The following is a 17,701-nucleotide window of genomic DNA, read 5'->3' on the forward strand; positions in this document are numbered from 1 at the left end:
TGCATCTCTCTCGCACTCTGCATCTTTATTTCCATATCTATCTTTTAATCTCTCCACGCTCGAGTACTCGTCGGTTGACAGTCAACGAACGGCTGACACCTCGGAAACGCCTTTCCTCGTAAACGAGATCCGTCCGGGCTTCGATTCGATCAATGACAGCCGTGCATTTCGAGAAGAAAAATTCATTCGATTACATCAAACGTAACAACGAGTTGCACGTACATGGTGATCACGAATTGGTTCTTTAAACGTTACAAGCGTGAGTGAAATAATCGACAAGTATCTTCAAATGTTTTCCAATAATTCCCTTCGTTTGCTCTAACATTTCTGTGCCTTGGAGGCAAACTATGTTCCGTTCGAATTATCGTAAATTCGATATCGGAAACAGTAACTTGGAATGTAACATTGGTTAAGCGACTTGACATATTTATCTCGAATTTCGAAAACTCGAGCTCAACGTAGACGATAGAGAACTGATACCTCCCATTTGACATATCTTTTTTATCGTAGAGCAACAAATACGTTCTGGATACTATTTTCAAGTAGTTACAAGAGTAAGGCGAACCGATACACGGACGAGTAGAGGTTTGTCCGCAGGTTTCATCGACTGTCTTTCTCAGGAAACAGACCAGCGATGACGGTCGATTAAACCGACAGATAAATCTTCAGTAAACTCTGCGTGTTTAGGCCATTCGAAACGAGGATAAAATGATGCGTCGGAGAACAAGAAGCAGAGTAAAAAGAGTGATATTACGAACGATGCGAGTTGCACATTCGTATACACGAGAGAGAAAGCGCGCGAGTTAGGAAGATGAAGAAACAAGCAGACGAAGAAAGGAAAAGGATGACGGAGGGAGGGAGAGAGAGTTAACGGGCAGACTGATTGTTCGGTGAATCGGCTTGGTTTCTAGCAAAATATACGTATCCACTTGAAACTCACCGCGGTGAGGGCTGCTAATCTATCCTTGGTCATGGCGAGGGTGACGAAGAATTGCGAGTCAGCGGGTGTACGAAGTGGAAAAACTAGCGACTAATCCCATTCACGATTTTATCCATGTACGACGAGCACGGCCACTAAAAACTAAAGGAAACGGACGCACTAGCGGCGAGAGACACGATCGTAAAATCGATACACTCGCGAACTCGCCTGCTTCTGCAGTGCCGTCCGTTGCCGCGCGCATGCGCCAGTGACGTCAACTCTGCTCAGGACTGGCCCGAGATCTCTTCGTGCCCCTTCCTAGAAATAACCAGCAAAAAACAAAAGGCTTTTTCCGACATCTTCAAAATATTTTCATTCTATAACAGTTTTAGGTCTGAAACTAGTCGAATTTTTCTGTACTTGATATTCGAACGTTTCAATGATTAAAATATGATACAAACATTTAACTATTCGATTACTTTATACTCGGATATTCGAATATTTTATATCCCACGTATATATTTGGATGTACGCTTGAATAAATCAAGTTTGTAAGTCCACAGTTTTTTTTTCTAATCTCTAGTTTCATGTATAATATCTTACTAACGATATTTTAAATTTTATAAATTTCTCAACCGTAAGTAAAGTTTTTTCACAGTTGCTATGTTTTTAGCTCCAAAAATGGCTTTTGTTAAGAATCAAATTTAATTAAAAACAATTATAAAAAACAGAAACAAACCAAGGTTAATGAAATTGTGTTTTAAAAATTTGGTGATATAGAAATCGTTGTACCAGATTTCATGACTTCCTGATAAACGACACTTGTACACATAATATAATGAACTCACTGAAAAAATGATATTCAAATAGTAATATTTATATAGTATAGTTCGAATAGTAATATTAATAACACCTGTATCACAAAATGAAATGCACCGAAATTGTTCGATCGTGTACCTAACGTTTACTGTTTAATTAATCAATGTTGAGCGTGTCAAAAGAATTCTCGCGAAAAAAATTCTTGCAAGAAAACGGAACATCGAACATCCTCGATGTTCGAATTTTATATTTACCGCCAGTTTGGAACCTAACGGTGCCCTCGCGCGCCAAACCATTCCATTTACTGTACTTACGTACAACATGATTCTTTCCGTTGAAAACGAAAATTCTTCGGTACCGGCTCAATGTGGCGCGCATGGAATAGATGTCGCTAAATCGTGGCGAGTTTCGAGTATACTTTTACAAAAAAACCAACGATACACGTATTATTTTGATAATCGATCGATACAAATATTTAAATTGAATTTTTTTCTATCACGCCAACTAGACGGTTTTCTTAATTCATACCTCGTTGCATTTAGCGAATAACGAAAAAGCTGACCCCTACACATCTAGACAAAGGAACGCCATTGTGAGCCATAGCGACTGTGTCGCAGGGTAAGTTTTATCGGTCATTTTCACGTACACGTCACTTGCCGGGAAATTTTGTACCTACGTCCTCGGATTTCCATAAATTTCGAGCAAATTAACCGACAACTTGTTCGATCGTTTGTTATTTTCACCTACAAGTGCGTGTAGTTATGTTTCGAGATTAGCGCGAAAGTCCCCTGTGTTACAACGGGAGGCGCCATTCTCTTAGCAGAACGTGGTGACTTTCAACGTCGGCTTGCTGTTTGAGAGTGCGTGATAATTGGTCACCCGGCTTTCCGAGCTAACGTCGAAAGTACTATCAACTAACGTTTCGGTATGTGCATTTGCTTAACGATTAGAAGTTCGTTTCGTTTATTACGAATTTTGTTCGGTTGGCGAGTGGCCGATCACGTTTTCAACGCGTGATATGGTACTATCTAGGATGGCGGAGCCTGTGGCGCAAAGGCCGCATGTAGCCTTTTTGGACTGTTCGATGCGGCTTTTTTACATACTTCGTCAATTACATGTCTTTTTCGTTTACAAATTACATTAGCCATAGAAAACAGTTATGTGCTTTTAGTTTTGTGCAATCGAGAGCATCATTTTGATTTGAAAGAGTCTAATACAAACTTGAAAAAATCAGCTATGTGTGAATCAAGAAATTATTTCATCCACGTTCCTACCAAGGAACGTGGTGCCACATGATTTCCTATCCTTGACATATCTTTCACTAATTTCGAAACCATTCATATTCTCTGTGAATATGATAATAATTTGTTAACCGAGGATTGCTGATCTTATTTTTTCAGATTGACCGCTTCTTTGCTTGGATAAATCGTCAAATAACAATATCAAAATGGCACACGAAGTACAGGAAATGCCAACTTTCAAGTGTGTCCTAGTGGGTGATGGTGGTACTGGGAAAACGACATTTGTCAAACGACATTTAACCGGAGAATTCGAGAAAAAATATGTGGCAACATTAGGAGTAGAAGTACATCCCTTGATCTTTCATACAAATCGAGGGGCAATTCGATTCAACGTATGGGACACAGCTGGCCAAGAGAAATTTGGAGGTCTCCGTGATGGCTATTACATTCAAGGACAATGTGCTGTCATTATGTTCGATGTTACATCAAGAGTAACATATAAAAATGTACCTAACTGGCATAGGGATTTGGTTCGAGTTTGTGAAAATATACCTATCGTACTCTGTGGCAACAAAGTCGACATTAAGGATAGGAAAGTAAAAGCCAAGAGCATTGTTTTCCATAGAAAGAAGAATCTACAGGTAATTAACTACTTCAAATTCAAAAACATTTGATTATTGCTCTCCTTTCACATGTTTTTTTTAATTCTATCAAGTATTTACTGATGCTAGTTTCTAAAACTTTAATACTAATATTTAATGTAACTTTGTACTATTAGTACAACAAATGACACTTTCTTTCCCATTTTCAGTACTACGATATTAGTGCAAAGAGTAACTACAATTTCGAGAAACCTTTCTTATGGTTGGCGCGTAAATTAATCGGAGATCCGAATCTAGAATTCGTCGCGATGCCAGCTCTTCTTCCACCTGAGGTTACTATGGATCCACAATGGCAACAACAAATAGAAAAGGATCTCAAAGAAGCTCAAGAGACTGCGTTACCAGAAGACGATGAAGACCTTTAGTTTGTTATACCACGCGTATGATATGAACTGGGGGCATAGCGTACATGAACGCACGTTACGTTCTTGTGCCTCTCGATAGGTCGAAGGTTCTTTCTTCGAAGGAATTAAAATTCGCGTAAAAAATTTTGTTCGATACCTAACGATAATAACGGTAAAAAAGTTTCTGTGATTTCATGTTTCACGAGCTTTGTCTTAACAAAAGGATACTGGAATTGATCGTTGCTTTTGCGTGCATTAGAGATTTGTGTGCGTGAACGTGTAAAACACGTGACCTCTAATTTTGTACAAGTATTGGATAATCCTAGCATGAACGTACTTCTTACCGGTATGAACGTACAATTTTGAACAATGCATAAATGTGTAAAATTTTACGCATCGAAACTAACAATCGTTGGATATTCGTCGTTCTTGGCCTCATATTTTTTACTCATGTATTACGAATGTATATGCGGGCGTGCACATAAATATGTTGTATGACACGATGGCATTCAATATATTCAACGTGTTTTTTCCTTTGAGTGATTTAATTTCTATCGCTGCTTTTATCACACCTAAATACGAAAATGCAGTATGTAATAAACTTTTGAACTAACGAGGATGCTATTCCGTAAATTGTGAAACTAAAGGATTAATAATTCTACAAGAAAGAATCTTTCGATACTCATAAAGTGCTGATATTTAGAAGTCACTGTTTACGCACACGCACGCATTCACACATACCCACAGACACTCAACAAGAAAGAACAATCGCGGAGTAACTGAATCTTTACCAAACGATAACATAACCTTTGCTGTTATTTCACATCCCGATTACGCGATGATGAACAAATAAAATAAAAAAAAAGCATTCATGTATATGTACTAATTGATTGAACGGTGTAGCGAATCGTCTTTGCGAGTAATCCGCAACATACAGACACACTGTTGTATTTTGAAATAATGTTACAATTGTAACGAAGCGCGGTTTGTAGCCAGTTGCGTCTGTCCACGATAATGAGGACTGTTTACTATTTTTATAAGCGAAGGTGAATGTATGATTTATTCGACTTAAATTATATAAACAGTGTTTTTCTTTTATATACAAAAATGTTAATTTTGTTTGTGTGACTAGAGCGGTACATATGTCCTTTCCTTTCTTTCCCCCCTTGTGTGTTGCAGATGAAAATATATGAGTGCACGGTGAAAAGCGTACATACACAATTTACCAAGGTACTTTTAGCGATTGAAGCAAACTGCAGAAACACGAGTGAAACGTATCGTGTGTTTCATTGTTCTGCTCGAAGCAGCTTGTACTGGTGATGTATTGGATTCAATAAATCGTCCTTGAACTGTTTTCAAAGTTACAAATATTTCTAAAACGTTCACACGTGCGCGTAACATTACGTCGTCTTGTATCAAAACAAAGCTGAGAAAGAAAACCACAGGTTTTGTGTTGTAGTCATGTAAAATCAATCATTCCAGTAGCAATAAACTAAATACATTTTGTACGAGAAATTTATTAAATTGTATTTATAAGGGATGCTTTCCATTTGCATCTGACTAAAACAGTATTGGAATAAACACATATATACAATAACATATTACTTAGTAGTAATTATATAATGTTTAAAATCATTTGACGATTATTGATGGAGAACTGAAATTTGTAATACAGCTTTAGGAAAATGCATATGCATACGAAATTAATGCTCAATTTGTACTGCGATTCTATTTAATGTATATACGCATATACCTTTAAACTACAGCAGATATTGGAGTTGAAATTTATTTTTTATGTCATCGAAATACTATCGACAATCTGCATTAGCTTTCGCACACAACAAATGCAACAAATTGATAATTTAAGCTTGAGCCTGTTTCTTAACTTTCTTTTTCCCTTCGAGAAGTTGCAATCGCTCTTTCTCAGAAAGCGCTTGCTTTATAGACGTGATTACCCCGGTTGCTAAGGTTGTATTTCCGTCTCGCAATGTAAATCGTTGTCCCTTCTCGCAAACCATAGGCCTTATTAATTTCATTACAGCTCTACAAAGGAAAAACTTTGTTGTTAAGTGAAAACTACATTACTTTTTGTTCGAATAACACTCTTTAAGACTTACGTGAAATCTTCACCAGGCATGGCTAAAGTTTTGTCTACTAAATTAATCTGTGTGGCAACGTCCCACGTTTTGCAAAACATTTGACTTTGTATTTGATTTGGGATAGGTCTCTTTCTACCTCCTTCCGCAGGGGTGAGCATATATACTTGGCACTCAAAGTGATCATGAGCTTTCATTGTACCTGGCTTGGATATTACCATACCTCTTCTAATGTCCTCTCTCTTCAAACCTCTAAGTAAAGCACCCAGTTGGTCTCCAGCATGTGCCTCTTCCAAAATTTGATGAAACATTTCTATTCCTGTTATTGTTGCCTTTAAAGTTTTGTTGAAACCAATTATTTCACACTCCATGCCCTTCTTTATTTTGCCACGTTCCAATCTTCCTGTGGCTACTGTTCCTCTACCAGGAATCGAATAAACACTTTCTACGGGTAATAGAAAAGGTTTATCCAAGTCTCTAATTGGTGTTGGTATAAAATTATCTACAGTCTCTAATAACTGTAGTATAGCATTCTTTCCAATTTCAGGTTTTTCCCCTTGTAAGGCACAAAGCGCACTGCCTTTAACAACAGGCAATTTCTCTCCGTCATAACCCATTTCAGTAAACAACTCCCGAACTTCCATTTCTACCAACTCTACCATCTCCTCGTCAGCTGCATCGATCTTTCAAAAAACAATTATAGTTAAAATTACAAAAGGCAACATACTAAGGTTCTTCTATTTATTCATATATATATTTATCCCATTTTCTTTATAAGGTTTCCATAACTCTTGCTGTAGTATATCAATAAAAAAGGAATAACTACCTATCCATAATAATTATAATTGTGTATGGGAAAACTTACCTTGTTAATGAAAACAACAATATGTTCAATACCGATTTGCTTAGCAAGAACTAAATGCTCCCGTGTTTGAGGCATAGTACCATCTGTGGCAGCAACTACAAGAATTGCTCCATCCATTTGTGCTGTACCTGTGATCATATTTTTAATGTAATCTGCATGTCCTGGACAATCTGTATGCCCGTAATGACGGTTATCTGTTTGGTACTCAATGTGTGCTACATTGATCGTAATACCACGTGCTTTCTCTTCTGGTGCATTGTCGATTTCATCATAGCCTTTTGCCTTGGCTAATTGTTTTTCTTCCAAAACTACAAACCACAAGAATGGTTACTATGCTGTATGACTACATTCGATAAAAAAATGTAATGAAGAACTAGGAAATATATAGAAGAGGTAAATGTACCTTTAGTGATAGCTGCGGTCAATGTTGTTTTTCCATGATCAACATGACCAATTGTGCCAACGTTGCAATGTGGTTTATCTCTTGTAAAAACTTTTTTTTCAGCATAAAATCTTTGTGCTGTTACACATGGTAAAAATGAACCGACGTATAACTGACCACCTAAATACTTTCCTTGCTAAAAGAGTACGATGATTTAGTCAAAAATATACCAATGGACAGCAAATCATAACTACTGAAAATGTTGATTAAAAAGCTCCTTACGTGTTTAACAAAATGTTCAATATAGAACAATTGCTTCACAGTTTGCTTCAACACTAAAAATAAAAAAATTATTGAAACATTCTTCTGCCAATAATTGTGCAAGTATTTTGGATTCTTTTTCTCATCTGTATAGACTTTCAAAAGTATATACAAGGCTCTGATATTAAGATTACATGATTGCAAACAATGCCTTATGTATTCCATTTTCTGATATGATCAATTAAAATGTATATGCATTATTATGAAATTGAGTATGATCTTGAGTTTCAAACGAAATGAATAAATTAATACACCATGTGATTAAATTCGATCGAATAATTCACCATGTTTATGAAATCAAGCATGAACACAAAATTTGTTTTCCATTACTTCTACTGATCCGGTGGTCCCACAACGATTCGATTATGGAATGTTTGAAAAAAAATACAGTGATTTCCTATGTATACCTACCAGGATTAAAAATTACTTTGCCAGTACTAAGTGCCATGATATCTAAAAATTTATTCTGTACCAAACCTAGTGGCCAACCAAATTATTCGTGATTCCGACACTAGTACGTAAGTCGTAGCAGGAGGTTCAAGCTCATATAGCATGGGTTAAGATAATGGACGAAAGAATTTCGTCCATATTTGAGACAAAGTTTGGGACGCCACGTACCAAGTGTGAAGGAACTAAAAGGAAGGAGCATATGCGCACGTATCTATATGTACAGCAGCGGCTACTTTAAACATTTCGAGATAGTCACATTCAAAAGTATAATTTAAAGCTTTTCGATCACATTGTTTGGCAGTGTCCACTCTTTGAAAAGCAAAGATTCAAATTGTTACAGCAACTCTATAAACTTAAATTATATTTGCCCATCAATATGTCTGTTTTGATTACTAAATCGAACGTTGCGGCATGTATTTGTGTTATGTCTTGTTTGAAGAACTGTAATATTAATGTATAATTTCAGATATATTAACAAAATTTAGTTCTACATATACATTGTCAACAACATGTAAAGCGAATAAATCTCTGCTTTGACATTTAAAAATTTCAAAATAAAAAAAAAAAGAAATTGGAAGCTTTTGTAAAATACAGTCTTACTGCACTCACACATGTCCATAATGACCAATACGTATATCTATACATACATTCGTAATACTTGGGAAATTATTATGATCACAATGTTGATTGTTACTATACAACTTCTTTACGTTCTACATCTCTACATCTTGATTGAAAAATTAATCGACAAAATTTGCAAAATTTGCCAAAATTTGCTGGCAAAATCTACATGTTCCATAAGGATTAATGCTGAAATTACAAAATTTTAATATTGTTTTTCATAAAATTGTGGTGTAGTCGATTTTTTCGGATGAACATCCCCATTCGCGACAACAAATTCGGGAAGAGGTGAGAACTTGACGTTCGAATAGCTTGACTTTTGAGGGGTAGGTACTCTTTGTTTTATCCAGGGATAACCAACGAGGACGCGAGAATCTGTCCCCCCTGTGGTACTTGATTAACGTGAGTCCCCTTGCCATTTACGGATTCGAGGTGCTTGATTAACGCAAGTAATCCACCTCTTTCCGAATCCGGTGTCGTGAATAGAGGTGACCATTCGAAAAGATCGAGTTTACCTTGGAATGACTCTTAAAATTGACCTCGAGGTGAAATCACCTCATGGCTCCTTTTGGTCTATCAAAACCGTAAGTATTATCGCATTTCTCTACTTTCTATGACCTTCAATGACCTTATGTAATAGGTCGTTGAACTCGTTTTAAGATCCTCTATCATGATACGAAAGCAAAAACATATCGTTCCATTTAAAAAAAGCAGAGATGATCTTCATATCTCCTTTATGCCTTCACCCACGCAGAAAATGTTTGTGTCAAAATATGTCCCCCTCTATACCGTGTTAGTTTTGTATATTACAAGTAACGGCAATATTCAAAATGAACATAGGTATTGACCCCACCCTGTATATAAAGATATACGCGTATGTGCTTCTTCCTTTTAATTCCTTTGTTATTGGTACGTGGCGCTCCATACTTTGACTTACTCGTATTGAGACTCTTTATACGAATACGTTTATGGCTTGGACTCCCTGGGATGTAGGTGATACGAACGGCATTCGAATGCGGCTTTATCGAAGAAATTGCGTAACTCTTTTTTGATGGAACCTAACTATAAATTTATGAGAAAATTGTGTTTGTAAATGCCATTCTGTATTTTTCGTAATTTATCGGAACAAATACTTGGTAAAACTGTTACTTTCCACACAGTTATATAGCTGCAAGAAGATTGGTCTGGATTAAATACAGCTAAATAAAGATCGCGTATTTTTCGTTAGGAATTTCTCGCCAGTGTCGCTGACGTCGCTCATGTTTATCACAGTATGCAATAGTTACAGATACGGACAGAAGTCCAGTTCCAAGAAGTGTTCTAGTTGCTTTCATAGGGAATTCCTTGACGTTACTGAGGCCAAAACCCAAAACCAACCGACCATCCAGTTCCAAGCACAAGCAATCTGTCAAGTGTAACTTTCACATCAGACTGAAGGATTATCTTTTATAAAAATTATTTGGAAATCAAGTAATTTGCTATATTACCGTTTCGCGAGACGAACAGGGAGAAAAGGAATCGTTTCATTTGGTGGATGTTGTGTGCCGCGATGCTAGCCATTTTCGTGAACCATCGTAACGAAAAGTAATCGTGTTTGAATTGGACTCGCGTGAGATTAGTTATGGAGTCATTCATCCAGTAAGCTATCTGCGTACGTGCTGAAGAATCTAAAACATCTACATAACTCGACAAAATCGAAATCAACGGCATCGCTTTGTTTTCTTTACGGGGGGTAATGGATGGCCTCTTTGTCGAGTAATGTCCTTATACCGTTTCTTGTGTAAACGACTGTCTATGGATTTTGTATGAGGTATCAGAACGGTCATCGGATATCGCCCATCGAGGAGAAATTTTGCAGTCCAAGGTAAGACATTGTCGCTCGCTTGGCTATAATCGTTTACCAGAAATGATTACTGGGTTCGCGATTGCCCTGTTCGGAAATGTTTTGCTTGTGCATTTTAACGTTTCTGTTGTTCTTGACGTTGCGTATAATTTCGTTTAGTCCGACAATCGTCTGTAATCGAATCACACGTAGAATTAGTAGTGCCGCGTGTGGTTGCGGATAAGTACCATGTCGAACATAAGTATTGGCACAGAACGACTCTTGGAATAAAACCAGTTATAGACGTGAAAAAAATCTACGTACCTACGTATTTGATTTTCACCGCAATGTAACTTTATTATCTTGTATTCAAGCATAATGAAAAGAAAAAAATATATTTTTGCATATTCGACAACAAAATAATAATACAAGTATGTGTTATGACTACTTTCAAATTGATCACAAGTATTGGCACGATCAGTTTTTTACATTTACGTAAGCTCAAAAAGTAGTACCAACTAATATTTAGTTGGAAATCAAGTTTTCTTTGGATCATCTTTTATTATGTTTGGCCTGGAATAGACTTGTTTCTTATCATTTCAGAGTCATCATCTTATTTATCCCTTTGTAAACAATTCCTTTAAGTTTTATTTGTAATGCAATGTTTTCTCAATCTTTTCCTCTATTGTAACCAAACATATTAAATGAGATTTGTATTTGGAGATTGCACTGCAATTGGTAGTATGTGTGCAATAATAAAAGTATGACATTGTGTAACAATGCAAGTAATTTGTTTTGTGTTGTTGTTATATTAGATATAAAGATTTTTGTAAGGGGAATTACTTAAAAAAATTTTGAGATAAACAATGCTCATGTATCTATAAAACATTATATCATCTTTTATGTTTAAAAATAAGTTGGTGGTTGACTTTCTCTAAACTAAAACTTTTTCATTGATTAAAGTTGATTACTTCCATTCTTTTGAAAATTGAATCCTTTTTTTAACTTTTTAATCGCTTGGGTATGTAATCATGCCATACAGAATCCTATAATAGTTTTTGTTATTAACCATTTAATAATACTTCTCATAGTAAGATGATTCTTGCCAACTATTAGTTACTTATCTACTTCAATTGTGTGAAAGGATAGTACTGAAAACATTTTCAACATAATACTTAATGTATGCCAATATGTTGCAGTATTTATTTGTAAATTTGCAATGATATATAATATGTACTTTGATGTACACAGACTAGTAAAAGCATGCAATCTAATTTGAGAAATTTGAGTAATCTAGCCATAAACTTACAAATTAAGTTTCTTACAATCAAAAAGAATAATGAAGTTTCTTACAATCAAAAAGAATAATGAAGTTTCTAAATGATATGTCACAGAGCAGAGATGGAGAGTTCCGAAGAGCCAACAAGTTTGCAATCTATGTGTCATTTACATGTTTCGGAATTGTTTCCAAAGCATACACATCTTGAATGTGAAGATGAAACACTTACAATACCATTTACGCCTTTGAGTGGAGAATCCATTGTAGCACTTGGACGTACATCAGATGGGGTGTTGGCTCTTTCTAATTACAGACTTTACTTACAATTGAGTCAAACATGCTACAATATTCCACTGGGTTTAATAGAACAGCTGGAGGTTAAAGAGATCTTCTTCTTACATATTGGTTGTAAGGATGCACGTTCCCTAAGGTACATTATTCCCTAATTATTCTGCTTAAATAAACAATACTTTCTTCTATAAATTTTCTTGTGATATTAAACTATTACTATTTCAATGTTTCAGCTGTGCCTTTTCCACGAATGAACACTGTTTAGAGTGGTATAAGCGACTACATAAAGTGACTTATCCACCTAAGAGCATAGAAGATATATTTGCTTTTGCATACTATGCTTGGTCCATTGAGGAGGGCAAAGATTTTTCTAAACTTGGAAAGGATACTACTTCCTATACCGCTACTTTTAACTCAGAGGTAAGTAACTCATACATTATATTGCAATTTCGACAGATATAATTACCTTTGTGTTACTTCGTAGGTGGAACGACTGAAATTTAATTTGCATGGTACATGGCGTATTAGTCAAATTAATAAAGATTATCGAATGTGTCCATCATATCCACCACTGCTTCTGGTTCCTGCTTGCATTTCCGATGTTATTCTGGACAAGGCGGCCAAGTTTCGTAGTTCTCGTCGAATTCCTGCTGTTGTTTGGAGGTATTATAAGAAAATAACTTTCATATTCTTCTAAAATAATTATGTTTCCTTCAATGTCAATACTTTTATTTTGTAGACATGTGAATAATGGTGCAGTTTTAGCTCGAAGTAGTCAACCAGAAGTTGGTTGGCTTGGCTGGCGAAGTCCAGAAGATGAGGCCCTCTTGAAGGCCCTTTCACATTCATGTTCCTATGACAAAGGTGAATTGACGATGGTGGATTCTCCCAGTATTTATCCCAATGCTGGTGTCGATGGTACCACAACAAATAATACCAAAGTGGGTATCAAGTATTTAACCAAGTTATTATTTGACTGTAGTTTAGAAGAGACTCGGTATTCATTAGAAATCGATGAAAAGGAATTACGAACGAATTTAAAACGTTCGATGTTCTTTTGAATTGTAATGCATTACTTGCAGAAAGTCTTGATCGTGGACGCCAGGTCGTACACAACCGCTGTGGCGAATAGAGCGCGCGGTGGTGGTTGCGAATGTCCTGAATATTATCCCAGTTGCGATATACAATTCATGAATTTACCAAACATTCATTCTATACGGAAGAGCTTTCACGCGTTGAGGCAGCTTTGCGCGTCGGACATGGATCAACCCAAGTAAACGAATATTTCGTTTCGTTATACACTTCATGTAGATCATACATTCAATTCTCTTTTTACACAGTATATATGTTTCAAAGAGCACTGTGTAAAAAAGCAGTGTAAATAAAAAAGTAATATTGCTTATGCCAAAATAGAGGATTTGTAGTATAATGTTCAGGAATCGGAAAAAAAAGTTTCGGTAAATCGAGTAATCGATAAATTGAATCGTGCAGCCAATTTGTCACAGTAGTTTCTTTTCAAGGGAACATACAGCGAGTATCGATGTAACGCTTAGAGGTCAGATTATACGCAATCTTCATATTGGCGGAAAAGATTTCGGAGAATGACTTGACCAGAATTTCAAGATTTAATTATCGACCTCCCTAATGTATTAAGAAAACATATTAAATATTTATAGACTCCTTTTCCTGGACCGTGTGAAATCGTAACCATGTAAAAAGAGAATTGAGTATATTTATTTGATGAGCTTTATGGAGGTGTATTTCTGATGAATAATTTTCTTTCGTTTTGCAGCTGGCTCAGTCTTTTAGAAGGAACGCGGTGGTTACAACACATGTCTGGATTATTACGTGCAGCGGTGACTGTAGCATCCGCGATAGAAAGGGATGGTCGACCGGTTTTGGTACATTGTAGCGATGGCTGGGATAGAACGCCTCAGATAGTCACTTTAGCGCAGATCCTCCTTGATCCGTATTACCGAACTATGGAGGTATGCCGAAGGTACTCCCACTTTCTCTTTTTGTTCGTTACTGGACAGTCATTTCTTTACTCTGTTTTATCGTCGTTAGGGTTTCCAAATCTTATGCGAGAGAGAATGGTTAGACTTTGGACATAAATTCGCGGATCGTTGCGGACAAACAGTTGGCTGTGAAGATCCGAATGAACGATGTCCGGTATTTTTGCAGTGGCTCGACTGTGTACACCAGTTAATCCTAAAATTTAAGTGTAGTTTTCAGATGTCTCCGGCGTATCTCGTGAGTATATTGACGTAGTTCATGTTTACTACTTTTATTCTTTTACCCGTACGTACACAAATGTTTGAAATACGTGCCGATTCCGTTTCGTTAACACCGATTAACACAGACTCGATTAATTTCAGGTAAAATTAGCACAGCATACGTATTCGCAGCTTTTCGGCACGTTCCTTTGCAACAGAAGGCAAGAAAGGTTACAATTGCGAATACGGGAGCGTACATTTTCAGTTTGGCGATTCCTGAATTCCAGTTCATTCGTAAATCATTTGTATTCACCTTTAAAGAATCAAGTAGGACATTTTTCATCTAGTATAATAGTATTATTTTTTTTCAGTTGAGGTTCTAATGTGAATTTGATGATTTCTTGTTACCAGGTATTATGGCCAAGTTGCAATGTTCGAGATCTTGTCTTGTGGTCTGAGGTGTATTTAGGATCTACCGAATCTTCTCTTGATATCAGGGATGATAAACAGAGAGTGACGATGATAGACATCGAGGGTGGTGAGAGCGACGAACCACAGAGGCAAATGACTAAAACTCGATCATACGGGGATCTTATGCATACTTCCAATCACTCGGCCTATCTTCACCGTAGACTTAGCGATCCAACTATTACGGTGGAAACGTAATTACCTTTGTTATTTTTCATATATCTTAACAGAGCTATAATCAAGTCAATAAGACAAGAAAACAGAGTAATCACGTTGCTTGTAACACCGTCACAGGAAGTTCGATTCCCTAACGCTCGATGCGGAGACGGTGGAAAATGTTGCAAACGACGACACAGAATGTAAGACTGAAAACGAGGAAAAGAACATGCCAGAGAACGAGGACGTATCGAAACAATGTAACACGACGAGTAAATTCTCGAATGACTCGCCAGCGAATCCCTCGGTAGACAGTTCGACAGACACACTAATACCCAGCAATGATTCCTTACTTGGTACAACAAGCATCAATAACGAAACGTAAGTATCATATACCGTAAAACAGTACCGAATTTGAAAACTCTGTATACTCTCTTACGTTACGCGAGTCCGAGTTCAAGGTTAAATATGAAATGAATCCGAATTCAAAGCTGATTCGAAGTTGTATTCGATTCGAACAACAAAAAGTTTTTGTCGAGTAACAGGTCGCAGAAAAACTCGCCGCAGGACATCGTTTCGCCGTGGATCGAGACTAACGCGAACGGCCGAGCCGTCTGCTCTTGTAATCGAAACTACAATCACAACCTCAACGATGGCAGCGACGTTAGCGATACCAACGCGCCGTTGATATCGAGAACACCCAGTAGCGTTTGTCCGGCGTCTCCCACCCGTCAAGACACGCTGCCAGAGAATCTTGACAGACTGGACGACGTCGATGGTCTTCCCGTTGTACATTGCGATGTTCAGATGCGCGTTCAACAGATAATCGTGGAGCATAAGGTGTGTGCATACATTTCGTCCTGTTTAAGATAAAACGAAAACAAGAGAAAAAGCAAAAGAACGTTCGTCGAAGAAAGTCACGAGTCTGCGAGCGGTTACGGTGTTTTTTGTCTTGCTGCTTTTCAGCTAAAAGAAGAAGCGTTAAGGAAGGAGTTACATACGACGAGGCTGGCTCTAATCAAGCAAGTTTGCAATCATAACGCGGATACCGATCGCATCGACGATATTGTGAGTGTTCCAAACGACGTTATTGAATGTTTCTCAGGAGGAGATTAATCTTGATTCGGCTTGTTAAAGAATAATCGGAGATAGCCAGAGAAAAAGGAAGGTATTGCTCCTGTTCCAGGGATCGTTACCCGATTCGGTGGGAAGCGCCGGCGATCACGGAGAGTCGTTACCATCGGACATGTCTTGGGAAGCCGTCGAAGAATTAGGTCCTGCTCCTACTCTTTGGGTACCTGACCACGCGGTGAATCGATGCATGGGCTGCGACACGGAGTTCTGGCTCGGAAGACGCAAACATCATTGCAGGTGAAATCGAATGTCTACCGCGCATGCTGTTGGATTTAGTTTCATAGTATTAACATGCAGAATTATAATCTAGGAGCCATAGTCGTAACGATTTATTTTATAATAAGTTGTACAAGGAAGTGCAACATTAGTTGCCCGGCTGCATCATACTACTGTCCAGAAGTAGGCATAATTTGGTTTAAATAATAATGATTCAAATCCACTTATAGCGATTTGTTCACAACGTTTATTAGGTTGAATATTTTTATTTTTATTTGTTTAATGTGAAATATTTAATTTTGTAATTGAAATCCTAATTTCTATTTAATGTGTAACAGGTCAAACATTGTATAAATTATTGTACGGAAAATTGTTACTTCTCTGGCCCTTATAATACTGTATGCGGTCGGTATATTATCATTTTCGCCTCTATTGTAGATGCTGTGGTAAGATTTTCTGTGCTGATTGTTCGGAAAATTCGACACCGTTACCCAGCGAGCAACTGTACAATCCCGTCAGAGTTTGCAGCGACTGTTTCTCACGGATTCATCGACACACGAGTCCCTGTCAGTGCAACGCTCGTCATCAAAACAAAGGGGAGAACGACTCTGAAATAACGTCGAATTCTGAAAACCTGATGACTTGTCAAAGACCGAAACGTTTAAACGTGACGAAGGACAGCTGTTGCGACAATTTGATGCAGATCGCGCATCAGAAATCACAACCGCCGGTCACAGCAGCCACGGCGAATTGAAACCACGTGAAAAATCACGATATGGAACAACCAACAACGCAGCATTTGGGTTTCGATTTGGCTTTTGCCGGGACGATGCGCGAGTTTGAAGAGTATTCTTGTCACGTGTGGTTTCAAAGCGCGCGAGTAACCGGGTGTTGAATTCACACGCGTGAATTTATGTCGTAAATTGATATGGTACAAGTGTTGGTACAAGATCTTCGAGCGATTTAATATTTATTGCTAGTGTAATAATTTGTACGAAGAAGTGTATAGCGTCAGAGAGAAAACGAGTCAGTATACGAGGTGTTGTATATACGTTAGGAGTAATTTGATCCAACGAGACACCTGGCTTCTTCGAACGAGACTACTCAAGTTTCCCCGTTTTTAGGAAATCTTCTTATCCTCGTGAGATACAGCGAGATCGAGGCCGAGGAACGTTTTGGATAGGCTGTGACTGACGTCTAGTTTTTAGACACCGTACGAGGTGCGATCTTAATTAATTATCGATCGAACGATGGGATGACTCGTTAATTAGTAGTTGGAATACGATACGAGTAACCTGTATTTGTATATTGCCGCTGTTTACGAGAATTGGAATATTAAATGTCATTATCGTATGTGATCGACTATTATCTGTCTGTTACTTACTCGTTTCAAACACAC

General features: G+C 37.4%; 4 protein-coding genes across 7 annotated transcripts in view; 2 read left to right on the forward strand and 2 right to left on the reverse strand.

Annotated features, from left to right (window-relative positions):
• Window positions 1-1,441, reverse strand: part of LOC128886647 (syntaxin-1A) — a 44,438-nt gene extending 42,997 nt beyond the window's left edge. For 2 of the 3 annotated variants that reach the window (XM_054141720.1, XM_054141719.1), the window contains exon 1: window positions 941-1,440. In XM_054141720.1, coding sequence (XP_053997695.1) covers window positions 941-973 — 33 coding nt within the window. In that variant the 5' untranslated portion in view covers window positions 974-1,440. Of the gene's footprint in view, window positions 1-940 lie in introns of all 3 variants that reach the window. The other variant, XM_054141718.1, reaches the window with a different exon arrangement.
• Window positions 1,442-2,196: 755 nt separating this feature from the next.
• On the forward strand, window positions 2,197-5,339 carry LOC128886650 (GTP-binding nuclear protein Ran). 2 transcript variants are annotated; one of them, XM_054141726.1, is made up of 3 exons: window positions 2,197-2,356; window positions 3,139-3,620; window positions 3,791-5,339. In XM_054141726.1, exons 2-3 carry the CDS (start codon window positions 3,186-3,188, stop codon window positions 4,004-4,006), a joined length of 651 nt encoding a protein of 216 aa, XP_053997701.1. In that variant the 5' UTR covers window positions 2,197-2,356; window positions 3,139-3,185; the 3' UTR covers window positions 4,007-5,339. The 2 variants fall into 2 exon arrangements, with proteins under 2 accessions (XP_053997701.1, XP_053997700.1); XM_054141725.1 differs by lacking the exon at window positions 2,197-2,356 and adding an exon at window positions 2,363-2,663.
• Window positions 5,340-5,482: 143 nt separating this feature from the next.
• Window positions 5,483-8,221, reverse strand: LOC128886645 (elongation factor Tu, mitochondrial-like). The gene is made up of 6 exons (XM_054141715.1): window positions 8,061-8,221; window positions 7,611-7,663; window positions 7,350-7,524; window positions 6,947-7,254; window positions 6,103-6,764; window positions 5,483-6,028 (listed from the first exon to the last, which is right to left on the reverse strand). Exons 1-6 carry the CDS (start codon window positions 8,095-8,097, stop codon window positions 5,848-5,850), a joined length of 1,416 nt encoding a protein of 471 aa, XP_053997690.1. The 5' UTR covers window positions 8,098-8,221; the 3' UTR covers window positions 5,483-5,847.
• Window positions 8,222-10,039: 1,818 nt separating this feature from the next.
• On the forward strand, window positions 10,040-17,655 carry LOC128886635 (myotubularin-related protein 3). The gene is made up of 15 exons (XM_054141694.1): window positions 10,040-10,584; window positions 11,937-12,251; window positions 12,346-12,532; window positions 12,597-12,775; window positions 12,852-13,053; window positions 13,195-13,385; window positions 13,905-14,100; window positions 14,180-14,365; window positions 14,491-14,655; window positions 14,740-14,990; window positions 15,091-15,333; window positions 15,498-15,792; window positions 15,919-16,020; window positions 16,139-16,323; window positions 16,741-17,655. The coding sequence occupies exons 1-15, from the start codon at window positions 10,526-10,528 to the stop codon at window positions 17,054-17,056; spliced, it is 3,072 nt and encodes a 1,023-aa protein (XP_053997669.1). The 5' UTR covers window positions 10,040-10,525; the 3' UTR covers window positions 17,057-17,655.
• Window positions 17,656-17,701: the final 46 nt, after the last annotated feature.

This window comes from Hylaeus anthracinus, unplaced genomic scaffold, assembly GCF_026225885.1.
Source record: "Hylaeus anthracinus isolate JK02 unplaced genomic scaffold, UHH_iyHylAnth1.0_haploid 11985, whole genome shotgun sequence".
In the NCBI taxonomy this organism is placed as follows: Eukaryota; Metazoa; Arthropoda; class Insecta; order Hymenoptera; family Colletidae; genus Hylaeus; species Hylaeus anthracinus.